Source organism: Plectropomus leopardus, chromosome 19, assembly GCF_008729295.1.
Source record: "Plectropomus leopardus isolate mb chromosome 19, YSFRI_Pleo_2.0, whole genome shotgun sequence".
Taxonomy (NCBI): domain Eukaryota; kingdom Metazoa; phylum Chordata; class Actinopteri; order Perciformes; family Serranidae; genus Plectropomus; species Plectropomus leopardus.
In genome coordinates, this window is record NC_056481.1 from 17,574,396 (window position 1) to 17,587,332 (window position 12,937).

The 12,937-nt window shown below is 41.8% G+C and overlaps 1 protein-coding gene across 1 annotated transcript in view; it reads right to left on the reverse strand.

Moving 5' to 3' along the window:
- Positions 1-12,937, reverse strand: part of LOC121958391 (SH3 and multiple ankyrin repeat domains protein 1-like) — a 52,733-nt gene that overhangs the window by 14,344 nt on the left and 25,452 nt on the right. Inside the window, exons 8-18 of the mRNA XM_042507286.1 lie at positions 12,834-12,875; positions 12,072-12,188; positions 11,888-11,965; positions 11,060-11,126; positions 10,623-10,792; positions 10,336-10,466; positions 8,276-8,415; positions 6,710-6,823; positions 5,986-6,064; positions 833-915; positions 535-659 (exon numbers count right to left, since the gene is read on the reverse strand). Of these exons, the coding sequence (XP_042363220.1) occupies positions 535-659; positions 833-915; positions 5,986-6,064; positions 6,710-6,823; positions 8,276-8,415; positions 10,336-10,466; positions 10,623-10,792; positions 11,060-11,126; positions 11,888-11,965; positions 12,072-12,188; positions 12,834-12,875 (1,146 nt within the window). The remainder of the gene's footprint in view (positions 1-534; positions 660-832; positions 916-5,985; positions 6,065-6,709; positions 6,824-8,275; positions 8,416-10,335; positions 10,467-10,622; positions 10,793-11,059; positions 11,127-11,887; positions 11,966-12,071; positions 12,189-12,833; positions 12,876-12,937) is intronic.

The following is a 12,937-nucleotide window of genomic DNA, read 5'->3' on the forward strand; positions in this document are numbered from 1 at the left end:
AATTGACCTGCTACTAGCCTGTCCTACGTGCGACTAGTGCAAACTACAAACTCAAGGCAATATTGTGCATTTTTTATGTTAGCTGTATTTGTGGAAATGTAATAAGTTAATCACTGTGTTAACATAGTCCTGTGAGAAAAGCAAAGACTTTGGCACTTGTTTCGACTCAGTACTCAATCTCCCAGCCCGAAGCTTAAGGTCTGACTTGGGCTGCACAAATCACGTACTTACTCACCCGCAAGTGTTATGCCTCAGTCAATTCCCCTTATGAATTTAATTTAATTTTTTTAGTGTCCCAGCTCCAGTGATAACTCATTTCACTTTCAGAATTTGAGCCATTCAGTCTGATAACACAAAGTCTAGAGGAGCCGTAGTATTTAATTATTTTATCTCCACCAAGATAGTGGAAGGTGCAACTAGAAGCTAGCAGGCTAGGCTGGTGGAAGTCTCTGGTGCACACGCTCTGTGGGCGCTGAGGACAACTAAAACCCAGAAAGAATCAAACCTCTGGTCCAAAATACATCCCATCCTTACCTCAATGAGGAAATCCCCCATCCTAAGGCCCGCCCTCCAGGCCACGCCCCCCTCATCGACAGACTCAAGGTACTGCAGCGCGGGGAACGCTGGCGTTGGAGTGAACTCCTCTATGGGAGTCTGAGCTGCAGGGGACAAGACAAAAAAAGGATGAGTGTGAGTGAACACAAATAACAAGAATATGGGTGTGAAACTCAGGGAGGAATATAGAGATTAGAAATAGAGAAAAAGAGTACATGAGAATTACAGATCTATATAGGCAGAGGAATATGAGGTTAATTTGGTAGTAGATGCTCACCTTTGGCTCCTCTAAGCACAAAGCCAAAGCCCTCATTGTCTTTCTTCTGTAGGAGCACTGTCTTCTCCTTAATGATGTAGTCACTTACAGAGAGTAAAGAGGGAGCAGAGGGGAAAGAGGGATGGAAAGAGATGAGGAGAATCGGAGAGGAAGAGAGCTATATGACTTCTATAGCAACAGAAAAGTCTTATTGTCATGCAAATAAAGCATTTACTGAATGTGGAAAACAGCTATACTGCATCACATTATGAAATCACACTGCAGCAAAAGATAGTTTGGCCTGAGAATGTCATACAAAAAATGCTGGTGCACAAAAGGGTTTGAATGCAGGGATACAGTTAGTGTCACAATGGGAGGAAGTGTATATGAGATGACATTCCATACTATGGACTCATACAGCTCGAGCTGACACGCACTGGGCCGGCAGGAGCAGCACACTAGAAAAATGTGCACATACACATCACTGATAATGGAAATGTCCAAATGAACCTAAATCGCTGCATTAGATTTTCACTGCCTCTGGCAGCTGTTGCAAGAATACTGTTTCACCGACTCCAGCGCACCACTACCGGTCATACATGACACTTCAAATTATGTACCAGAAGAAGTTGGACAGGCCTCTAATCTTCCTCCACAAACAGCTCCTCTAGCTCAAAGACCACAGCCTCTGAGGGCAGAAACGATCTCAGACATCAGTGATGCAATCTTATTATGAGACTGTTGGAGTAGTGTAACAGCTGGCCCAGCAAGCTCCTTCATTATTCTATTACCATGTCGGGGACTTTTGGCCAAGCAGCTTTACAACCCTTCTCTCTAATACAGGACTGGTTAAATGGACTCGACAGTGCCACACACAGCCACATCTCATGACTCATTTCTGGACTTGACTTTCTAACAATGTCAATTCACCCTGGTTCTGTTAGCAAGCCCGGGGCCTGAGCTGTATGATTTAAGAGGAATTCCAGATATTTCTTTCTAAGGCAGCTCATCTCTGTGTTAGTTTGTGCTCCTCAACTTAACTCAAACTGACAGTACGACTGAAATCAAATCAAAGGATTTGATTTCCTAGAAGAGCTGAACTGTGAGTGAACAGAACGAGTAGCTTGGTCGAAGAATTGTCTTTATTTATAGTGATAGCTTGAGTACCAAACAATGCAGTGAAAATGCTCTGGGTATACCCAAGGACATTGTTTCCACTGGGAATACTGTTTTTATCTGTCCCCTTCTCAAATGGGAAGTTTAGATGTGTGCATTCACACCTGGACCTTTCTCAGAAGTAGTGAACATATGTTTGTTTTTTTCTGCCCTTAGTTTAAAATGTCAGGCGCTGCTTACAAATTTTCAATTACAAATCTCATCTCAGTCACTCAAGTCAGCAAAAACCAAACCGTGGCACTAAATTCAATCTCAACTATCTCTAACCTAAACCTAAATACAACCATTTGATTGGTTGCATGACAATCAACTCAGCAAGGTACCTCTGCAATGTAACCGCTTCCAAAAAAACACAACTTACTGTATAAAAATGCCAACATTTCGATTTACTTTTAGGTTTTAGGCAGGAGACTTTTGTGTCTGGCAGAGGATCCCATCACTCCAACTTCATTCTGCCTCTGCCACTTTTGTAACACCCATGTGTATATTGCTCCTAAAATAACAATAACTGTAATATTATATTCCACACCGTCTCTTGCAGCACAGACCCAACAAGGTTTTGTGTATTTAATCCGGCAGTAATAAAGTTTGGCCGTGGAATCACAGAGGTACAAGCAGAGTCATGAACGCTGGCCTGCAGGCCCGCGGATCCAGACTTCGACACCAAGTCGTAACTTTAGCACTGAACAGACGATCGCTAGTTTCCCCTACTGAGGTCCATCCCTTGTGTGTTCTCCATCAATGTTACTGTTTCGCCAACGCACAGCCGCCTTCCAGCCATCTGCTCCTCACACCTCATTCCTTTTTCTCTCACCCTGTCCTCCACCATGCTTTCCCTCTCTGAGGATCAAAGTAGCAAAGAGTGGGTGGACGGATCCTCTGGGCTCTTCATCCATCCACTTCTACAAAGGGGTAGCATGGCCCTGCGTTGGTCCTCCAGGTGTTTCTAAGTTGTGTTGCTGGGATACGGACACACACCTGATTTCTTTTACATGTTTAGAGCAATTCAACTTGTCTGTCACCCTCCTGACTGCTAATGCTTGGCCAATTAGGGCCATAAAAAGCGCAAAGTCCCTGGTTAATCCCCATTGGCTGGTAGGACACACTCTCTCTGAACTGGCTGCAATGAAGCTGTAAGCCTACCAGAGACCAGAGTTATTATGTACCCTCCTGAGTCATCCTCTCTTCTTTCCACAATTACTGAGAAAAAAGGCAGCTTTTTAACCATTCACCTGCTGAATGTGCATGCAGATAGATTGGCAATGTGGGGACAATACCCACACAGCACAAGTGAAGCACTTGACGGATGTTAGTGACATACTGTGGACAGAGACGTGGTAGATGGATGAACAATGCATATACATAAATATATGCACAGGAGAGATACTCCCACAGCAATCAAAAACTATGACGTATACACTTATATGTGAAAACCACATATATTTAATTCAGTGCGTATAGTCGCATGCACACACACACACAGACATGCACAGAAATGACCGGTATCTCAAATAAGAGCTTTAAAGGAACTGAAAAACCGCACTCTCGCCACTTATTGACTTATTCACTTTCATCCTTCTGTACGGTCTAAATCCTTCTCATTTTTAATGATACACTGGGATACATTGAAATATGGCATGTGACAATAGCATTTTTAAATGAACAGGAATAAATGGGAAGTCCTGGTGAATGAAAAATATCTGCTTAAAGAAATCATGACTCAAAGAGAATGAAATACACCCACACTGTCTGACTGAAATGCATCAATATGTGCTCCCTTTCATGCACTAACACACACGCACACAGCGTTCAGAGACACACAGGGAGGAAGACACAAAAATAAACATGCTGCAGAGTCTCCATTCAATAGCCACTTCCGTACCACAGCTATTCACATGCAGAGGAAAAAAAAAAATCACAAATGTGAGACACACGCACATATACACAGGCATACTCAGAGACGCACGCACGCACAGAATACATAGCTTATTAGTCTGTCTTTGAAAAGGCACGGCCTCTCAATAGCATCATCTACCTCTCCCCTCTCTCCATTGTCCTCTCCTCACATCCATAGCCAGCCAATGAATGAGGAAACAGCCGCTACCTGTAAATGAACCACACGCTCCTGTTTCTGGGGCCCAGTGACGGCCACGAAGAAGAGAGGGAGAGAGAGAAATCTCTCTCTCCGCATCCCCCCATTGCCATGTCCCCCCCTCCTCTCTCTCGCGCGCTCTCCACCACCACCACCACCTCCTCCTCTCCCTCCTCCCTCCTCCTCCCGGTCTTCCAGCGAGAGCTCAGCCGGAGAGAGCCGCGAGAGTGGAGGAGAGAGAGCGAGAGAGGTGGGGAATGAGAGGAAGAGAGACAGCGTGCTGGTCTGCAACCCGCATACCTAAGACTAGAGGAAGACAATGTGAAAGAAAGAGGAGAGAGAGATAATACCAGCAATTATCATACAGGAAGAGAGAGCATGATGTGTGTGTGCCGGTACATGACAGGAAGAGGGTTCGGTTGCAAAGTAGGGGAGACTGAGAGCTGAATTTGGAGGGTGGGGATGCGGGGGATGGGTATAAACGTAAGGCGACACAGGGAGAGAGAGCTTGCATTTGCACATCCACTGACTGGTGTATCACAGATATACTAACAGCTGATTCTCACTCTGTATTTACTCTATCACACGCACATACACATTTGCAAACTTTCCTCTAGCTCCCTCCTCTCCTCTGAAGAAGAGCTGTCATCACCACGCAGGCCAACAAACACTCTCCATCTCTCTCTGAAATAGTAATTGACATTCTCCCAAATGCCTAGCTGCAGTACGGGAACATGCTTCGGATCACCTTGCTCTTAATTGAGCACCACTTCACCACGGTACTGCAATTATGCTTAACCAGCTTAGCACAGGTAATATAACCCCAGTGGCTGCTATTTCCATTAAGAACACAAGCACAGCTGCATTAAAGTGAATGTTTTCTTCAGATGACAGTGAGAGCGGCTCAGCACAAGGGTAATGTCAGCTACAATGTGTAAGAGGCTGCAGAAACCCCGGGGTGGGCACTGGTAAGTCCCTCTCACTGGCCCAGGGACCTAACCAATGCTTGGTGTCTCAGCCTCCTCATGACTCATCAGCAGGATGATGTATATACATGCAAAGAAACACACAAACACATGCACACTAACTCTCAAACAAGCATGCATAGCTTCATAATACACATAATACACACATAATACACAGCCCCCCCCACCTCTACCTTACACTTACACACACACACACACACACACACACACACACACACACACACACACACACACACACAAACACACAAACACAAACACAAACACACACACACACAAACACACACACACCACCTCTACCTTTCATTATGGCATTATTGTGTTCAGTGTAAACAAGAAACAACAACAACAGAGGAGAGGGAGGCATGGGGATGGGGGTTTCAAAGAGACAAGTGCATTTGTCTAGTGGAGCCAAAAGGGGCAGAGCTGAAAATGGCATGGCTGCTCTTTGTGCTTTCAGTGCTGACGCGTTCACGCAGCAAAACAATAGAGAACGGGCTCTGTTCGGGATCAGCAGAAAATAGACAGCACACAGGAAGACACAAAAGTGCAATAGGTAAAGCAAGTGCACACACAGATACACACACAAGAACTTCCAGTTACCTGGAAAACAAGAGTGTCAACTGTTTCAACCACGTTGACCAGCCTCACAGTCTTACAGTAAAAAAAAAAACAAAAAAAAAAACAGAGATCCGACCGCTCAGGTGCTGCCCATTCTCATCTTACAATCCACAGCTAGACCTACATCAGAGGCTACAGACAATCAGCTTTATAATGAGTCTGTTTACTTTCTAAACTGGTGTCATGTTCAGGGTTGTGGTGAGGGACACAAGACAGACAATCACCCTCACATTCGCACTTTTTTCCATCAATTTACTTTTCGCCCAATCACAGGTTATGAGGGTCCCAGCAACTTTTCTTACCTGGGGCCATCAGTGCCGTCGTAGGCTCCGACAGTGACGTTACGGAAAAGCTTCCTCTTGGCTTTCTCACTGCGCGTCTCTGCAAGGCACGTGCAGGCAAAACATATGCTTAATTTAAACTCTCAGCTTCCGTCACGACACCTTCTCTGACGTTCTATACAAGTGTTGTCTCTTCAGTGAAACACACAAATGAATCAAATAAATTTACACCCGTTTTGTTGCGTCTTCTGTGTGGCATATGGCTTGCCTCCTGTGTGAACAGTGCAGCTGTGAAAATAGTTGAAAAGTGAATGTCTGTGCTGTACATGTGCGACTGTGTGCTGCACAAGGGCCTGCTGGTAAACATGAGTGTGACATGTGCTGGGTGTTACAGTGACTTAAAGGATAATTCCAGCCTGAGGGAGCATGTAACCCATTTTTCAATATGCTCTTTCCCCAATCTATGTGCTATGTCTTATCATTAATTGTCTTGTTAACTTTATAAGAGTTATCTAAAAAACAGTTACAAATTTCTTTAAATTCATTAATAATTCAAAGAGTACAAAAACAAGAAAAAAAATACAATCAGGCACAAGACTTGTTTACAATTTATTTTAAAAAGATATCTTGCAAAATCTGTTTCTCAATAGATTACCACAAACCCAAAAGGCTTTGCATTTGCCACGGACGGAATAATATTTTTAAACATAATAGTGAAGTGATATTCTAACTGGTTTCGTCTTACCTAGTCGATTGTCTTTGCTGGGACCTGCTACCTCTTCCACGCATTCTGAAGGAAACCAGCCAGTACGGCCTTTCGCTGTTCCCTCCCAGTATCCTCCCTCGCCTACACTTAACACTGAAACAGACAGAAACAGGAGGGTCAATATAGACAGTGCAGCTAACACAGTTGCAATAGGGTCCTCCAACAATGTTTTGGAGCCATTGTGAGAAATTCAGATTGTCACCTTAAAAGTCCACCATTTTCAAAGAACATCTCAAATTAACACTGGAAACAGTGCCATTTTATATGCTCGAAAAGGAAAACCCATTTCTGTCATGGTGTTTAGTTGCAATCTCTAACAAAATTATTGTACATCAAATATTCAATTAAATGACCAATATATTCCTTTCTTTGGTATTTTTTTTCATAAGCAATCATGATTGCTGGGTAAGCTACAGTATGTTAGTAAGTGTAAGTGGTCCAATATCAAGTCCCTGTTTGATCATATGATGACACAATATGGTTTACAGAAGTATACAGTAGTTTAGATGCAAAATTTGTCAAGACTGACAACCCGAGCTAGCAGTCATGCCTTTCACACATAAAAGCAGCAGTGAGAAAAAACGAGACAAAAAATAACAGGAGGAGAAGGTTAGCAAGTCTGTGAGTCACAGTCTATGAGTCAGATCCATCAGTTGCTCCTTAACATCTTCAACCTGTCCAAATATGGTCACTTCTGGCTCCAAAAATTCAGGATGGCAATGGCCAAAATGCCAAACCCAAGGCTTCAAAACTGACTCCATAAATCATTTGGAGACATCAAAGTTAGTCAGTTCATTTTAATACAATATATGGTCGACAATGATACAGCAGGTATCGCTAGGATAGCAAGATAGATATAACGTGAGTCACAAATAATCAGAACATTAATTTAGCAATTGTGTTATGTTTTGATAACTTTTTCTTTGACCTTTATACACGCCAAATACAACAACCTAAGTGACTCATTCAACTGTAAAATCCAACACATTGTTGGTAAAATATATATGTGTAATGGTGTTCTTGTGTGTGCTTGATAACTAGTAACTAGTGCACACTAGGGCCTTCATAATAGTGTGCACTGCAGTCATTGTCACAACCTTGTACCACTGGACAGACAGATAAAGAAATAGTATACTGGTATATAATTTGGGCAGTCTCAAAATTTTACACTGTTATATATCTTGTCCTCAACCTTTCCTGTTTACCTTAAGCTGCCTTTTATAACACTGTATAATCCACTGAGAATGGTGAGGAACATGTATTGCTTTGTGATGACTGGATGTTTCTGCTGGTGCTTCTAATTTCTCTTGTTTACAATCCTCTCCTCCCTCATGTACACCTCTTCCTTGCTGTTGAAGTTTAGATACAGCAGCTTATGCTTTTTCTTTTGCAACAGACTGTATTGCAGCTGCACTGTAGTTATTACACAAAATCACCTGCAGTTGAGAATGTCCATCTGATAAAAAAAAACTACATGATCAAAATGGGCTTTTTTTTTCAAATATTCTTCTTAATTACCATTCATAAATGTTTGCTCTATCTCACCTTTAACTCTGTCCCCTTTGCTGAGTGAGAGCTCTCTGTCTCCACTAGCCGAGTGGGCACGAGTGGCCACGTAAACCCGCCCTGGCACTGCACTGTACATACGCTTCATCTGACCTCCCCCACTGCCCGCTGAGGTTGCACTACAGAAGGAGAAAGAGAGAGAGCGAGATAACCATGAGATAAGACTGTGTCCCACACTGTGGAAAAACAAGTGAGACAAAGTGAGACAACATACAGCCTGTCAGGCTAAATCAGAGTCAGTAGTTGAGTCATACTAATCAGTCAAACCAACAGCAATCTTGTATTTACAAACAGTGCTTAATAATCAGTTCTTATTGTATGTCAGGTATATACAAAGTGCTAACAATCATAACAAAGTCAGTGTGCCTCAATTCTGTGTTATAATACTACACTAGATTACACACTATTTTGGCATTTAGTCCACAAGAAATTAATGTCATTTAGGACACAAGGAATTAGTGTGATGAGTAATAAGCTAATCGGAAATACTGTAAAGCATGTGGAGGTGGTTGTCATTTAAGCTGCGACCTCAGGATATTATTACTAATTGCAAAATTTCAAGCCTCACAAATAGCAAGTACCAAACATTTTGTATTAGCAAGGATTTTTCAGTTTATTTTTAGCTGAAATTTTATACACCCATTGTTCCTTGATAATGAATCCTAATGAGATTTGGTGATGTATTCAACAGCACCTTGTGCCATCATCATTTTACAATTTTCATTCTAATTTGTCCAGCACTTTGGTTCATGCAGCTCAGCTATTAACTAGAACTAAGATGAAAGAGCACATTAGTCCAGGCTAAGCCGTCCTGCACTGGCCTCCTATAACTTTTAGACTTGATTTTAAGGTCCTCCTGTTTATACACAAAGCCCGTAATGGGCTTAACTATTTGCCTTCAGGAACACTGTGATCGTCTGCTGCTAGTTTATCTGAGTTCCCCAGCAACAGCCAAAAAAATCAGGGATGTAGCCTTTGTTAATTACACCCCAAAGCTATGAAACACACTCCCTATAGATATCAAGAAAGTAAGCTCCATAAATAGTAATATTTATAAAGAAAGCTGAATTTAGTTTTTATTTCATCTGATTTCATTTCATTTTCAGAGAAAATTCTGAAATTTTTCCTGCATCCAAGGACATCAACTGTTTTACATAAATACTCATGAATAAAAAAAACATTTAGCCGAACAACAAAACCATACTACAAATATTAGACATTAGTGCAACAAATTCCCCAAGTACACCGAGGCTACTTAATTTTTCACTGTTGTCCACAACTGTGCACTGCTTAATTTCTTTTAAAATGTTGTATTTTACTTGATTTTATGTTATTGTTTTTTTTTACTCTATTAATATTATTAGTCAGTGGGTTTTATTTTCCATCTTATGTGATACATTCTATTTATTATATTTTCTCCTTGTTTTTTTTAATATCATTTTTAATATTATTTAAGTGTGTTTTATTTTCTATCTTTATGTGTGTATTTTCATGTCAAGTGTCTGTTCATGTGATTTCTTTCTTAGTAAAACTTTGACATTAAAGGTGCTACAAAAATCAAGTTTATTATTACTATTACTACTACTACTACTACTACTATGATTATGACCAAATACCTTCCCCATCAGCCTCAGCTGTACTTTGTGGTTAGTGCTAATTAGGAAATATTAATAAGCTAATACACTAAAAGCACAACTGTACAGCTTCACAGAGCCAGTAGCATGGCTGAAGACTGCGAGTCTTTATTTCCTGGTTGTTGCAGGAGCTATTGCACCGCCATCTGATATTTTTATAGCTTTTTTAGGCCGTGACTGGCTACTCCATTTCTGTTGCCTCACAGGACAACAATGTCCATCCATGCTGTACTTTAAATATATGACATTCTTAAAGTTATAAATAGCATGCAGTCCTGCATACAGCTAATGGTAACGAGAGATTTATTGACCCCTGTTGGTAGATGGCCTTAAAGGACCTGCTCAGAATAAGAACCCACCACTCTCCCTCTATTCATGTATAACCTCCCTCCACAGGGTCCTTACCCCTGTCTGCCTCTTGGCTGCCTGTGCCTCTCCTCTGTGTCACTTTGGCCTCCTCTCCCTCTGGATGGGGAGCGAGTACGAGCTCTGGGGCTGCTGGAGCTTCTCATGCCGATGGAGGCCCTACGCTGCCCCTACAGAAACATACCAAGTCCCATACAGACAGTGCGTCAAAGCTGATCCTGTAACTTACGATACATCAAAAACTGAGAAAGCAATGCAACATCAGCTAAGCATATTTAATATCACACAGATCAGCAGACAAGCAGCCACCTAACGGTCCTCAATACCTGTCCCGGGTTGGGATTGGTTGCAGCCTTGTTGGGCAGGGCCAGAGGGTCAGACTGGGTCATGGAGTTATCGCTGTTAGCACGCAGTAGGGGGTGGGAATGAGGGAGAGGCAGGGTGTGGGCGCTCTCTTTTCGCTTGGGAACATACTTTGGTGATTCCAAAAAGGGCACTGAGGATAAGGGTGTGAGGTTAACAGGGTGAAGAATCAGAGGTGAGTATTAAGAAGGAGTGAAAAAAAAGTGAGGAAAGAAAGTGGGGTTTATGTGACAGGATGAAATGGAGGGAGAAATTAGGTAGATTGTTAGGGGAAAGGAAGGGAGATTATAAGGGCAAATACATGATAGATTCAGGAAAGTACAAAGAAAAGCAGGTGCTGGGAACTGATTGTAACACTTGGTAGCATCCTCAAAAGATGCAATCAGACATGAAAGCTTACCTACGTCAGAATCTTTGTGGTTTTTGATGATTTCCCCGAGTTCAAAGTGGCCAGACATTATAGCTAGCTGCAAACACACAAATGAGACATAAGTGTTCAAGGTTTTGCAATAATGCTGCTTCTTCATTTTTTGGGTTGTCTCCTTTTTCTGTTACAGGTACAGTGTTTAGGATTTAGAACCAGGAGCCGAATTGTCAGCAGGAGACTCCTCATCTCCTAAACAAATGGACCTGGTGTTTTAGACTAGTAAACACACTTCAAGCAGTTTCATGGTACAGATTGGTGTTTCTCCTACTCTGCTTGACAAATCGAAGACAAACCATTTGCCATACTCCTGTGACTGTTTGCTCACCTATTTTCTCTGATAAATTAGGATCAAGATTTTCAGGTTTTTGCCAGAAGCCGAATTATCTGCAAAGGTCTTTTCCTCCCCTAAAGAAACAAACCCCCTGATTTAAACCAGCAAAATCTCTGAATAAGGCAGTTTCACCATAAAAAAATTTGTGTTTAATCCCATGCAGCTTGTCGCGGAAGGGCTGCTAACTATGATCAGCGATACGAAAATGCAAAACGTGAATGGTCCTCTCTAGAGCCAGTGGTCAACTTGTCCATTCTGGGCTACTGTAGAAACATGTTGAAGCAACATGGTGATTTCTGTAGACGAGGACCCGCTACCTTTGTAGATATAAAGGGCTCAACAAAAAAACATTTTTTTCCTTTTTTCAGGTGATAATATACTAAAAAAAACAATTAGTGTATTTAATTTCCGCCAATATATCCCCCTACATCTTAGACATTGGTCATTTAATCGATAGTGAAACCATATACCTGAAAAGGGGTCTGACCAAGCTTATTCTTTGCCTCCTTATTTGCTCCCCTGTACAGAAGAACGCGGATGCAGCTTTCCTGATCATTTAGAGAAGGAAAGTGATGAGTTAATGCCTTTAGAAAAACCAGCATTGTAATTATAGTAATAATAGTTTCATATAAGGTAATCTGTTTCCATACTTGCCTTGTTGTACAGGGCAGAAATATGAAGTGCAGTGTTCCCTGAGGCATTTTGAGAAGAGGTGTCTGCTCCATAAAACAGCAGATGTTCCAGGTGCTGGGCGAAGCCATTCTGGCAAGCCTTTCCATGTCAAGAGTGTGATAGAAATATCCACAAATTGTCATTATTAGTCGAATAGTATAGAATATTCATTAGAATAGAATTAGGCAGAAAAGGGCAGAAGATGAAAGATATTGAAAAAGAGATACAAAGAGAAAGGGAGACATGTATCTTACATCCACATTTAGATCTGTAATTACTCTTACAGAAAAACAGGTCAGAGCCAATAGCATTGCACCACCGTGGAAAAGAAAGGAAACAAAAATCATTAAAACAACAGAAATAAGCCTTCAGCAGCCTGAGAGGTTCCCTCATACTTTTTTCTGCAGGGACTAAAATATCACAAGATACGTACAAAGTAAAGAAAGAAAACAGAGCATGGCAAATCCAAAATAAAATACCATGACAACCAGCTTGCAGCACAAACGCAAATTTACCAGAATGTCACAGAGACATAATGTAGGCAATGCACCCGTATCTACAGTAAGAAAGAGGTCCAGTGCTCTTTCTGATGTGGACTGAGATGACCCAGGTTTAAACAGGGTTATAGGACACTATTTGGTCACTTCATTCAGTTTCACTTTTTTGTAATAACAAATCATAATTATCATTGCCTTTGCCTCTGAGAGGCTGGTGGGGATGGTGAGATGGCAGGATGATGGGTACCTTATGTATTTCTTCCATTTCAATCTCCTCTTCATCTCTGTGCTATGGAAAGAGAGAAGGAGGGGAGGAAGGAGAGAGAATGGACACACGAGTGAGGAAGGTGG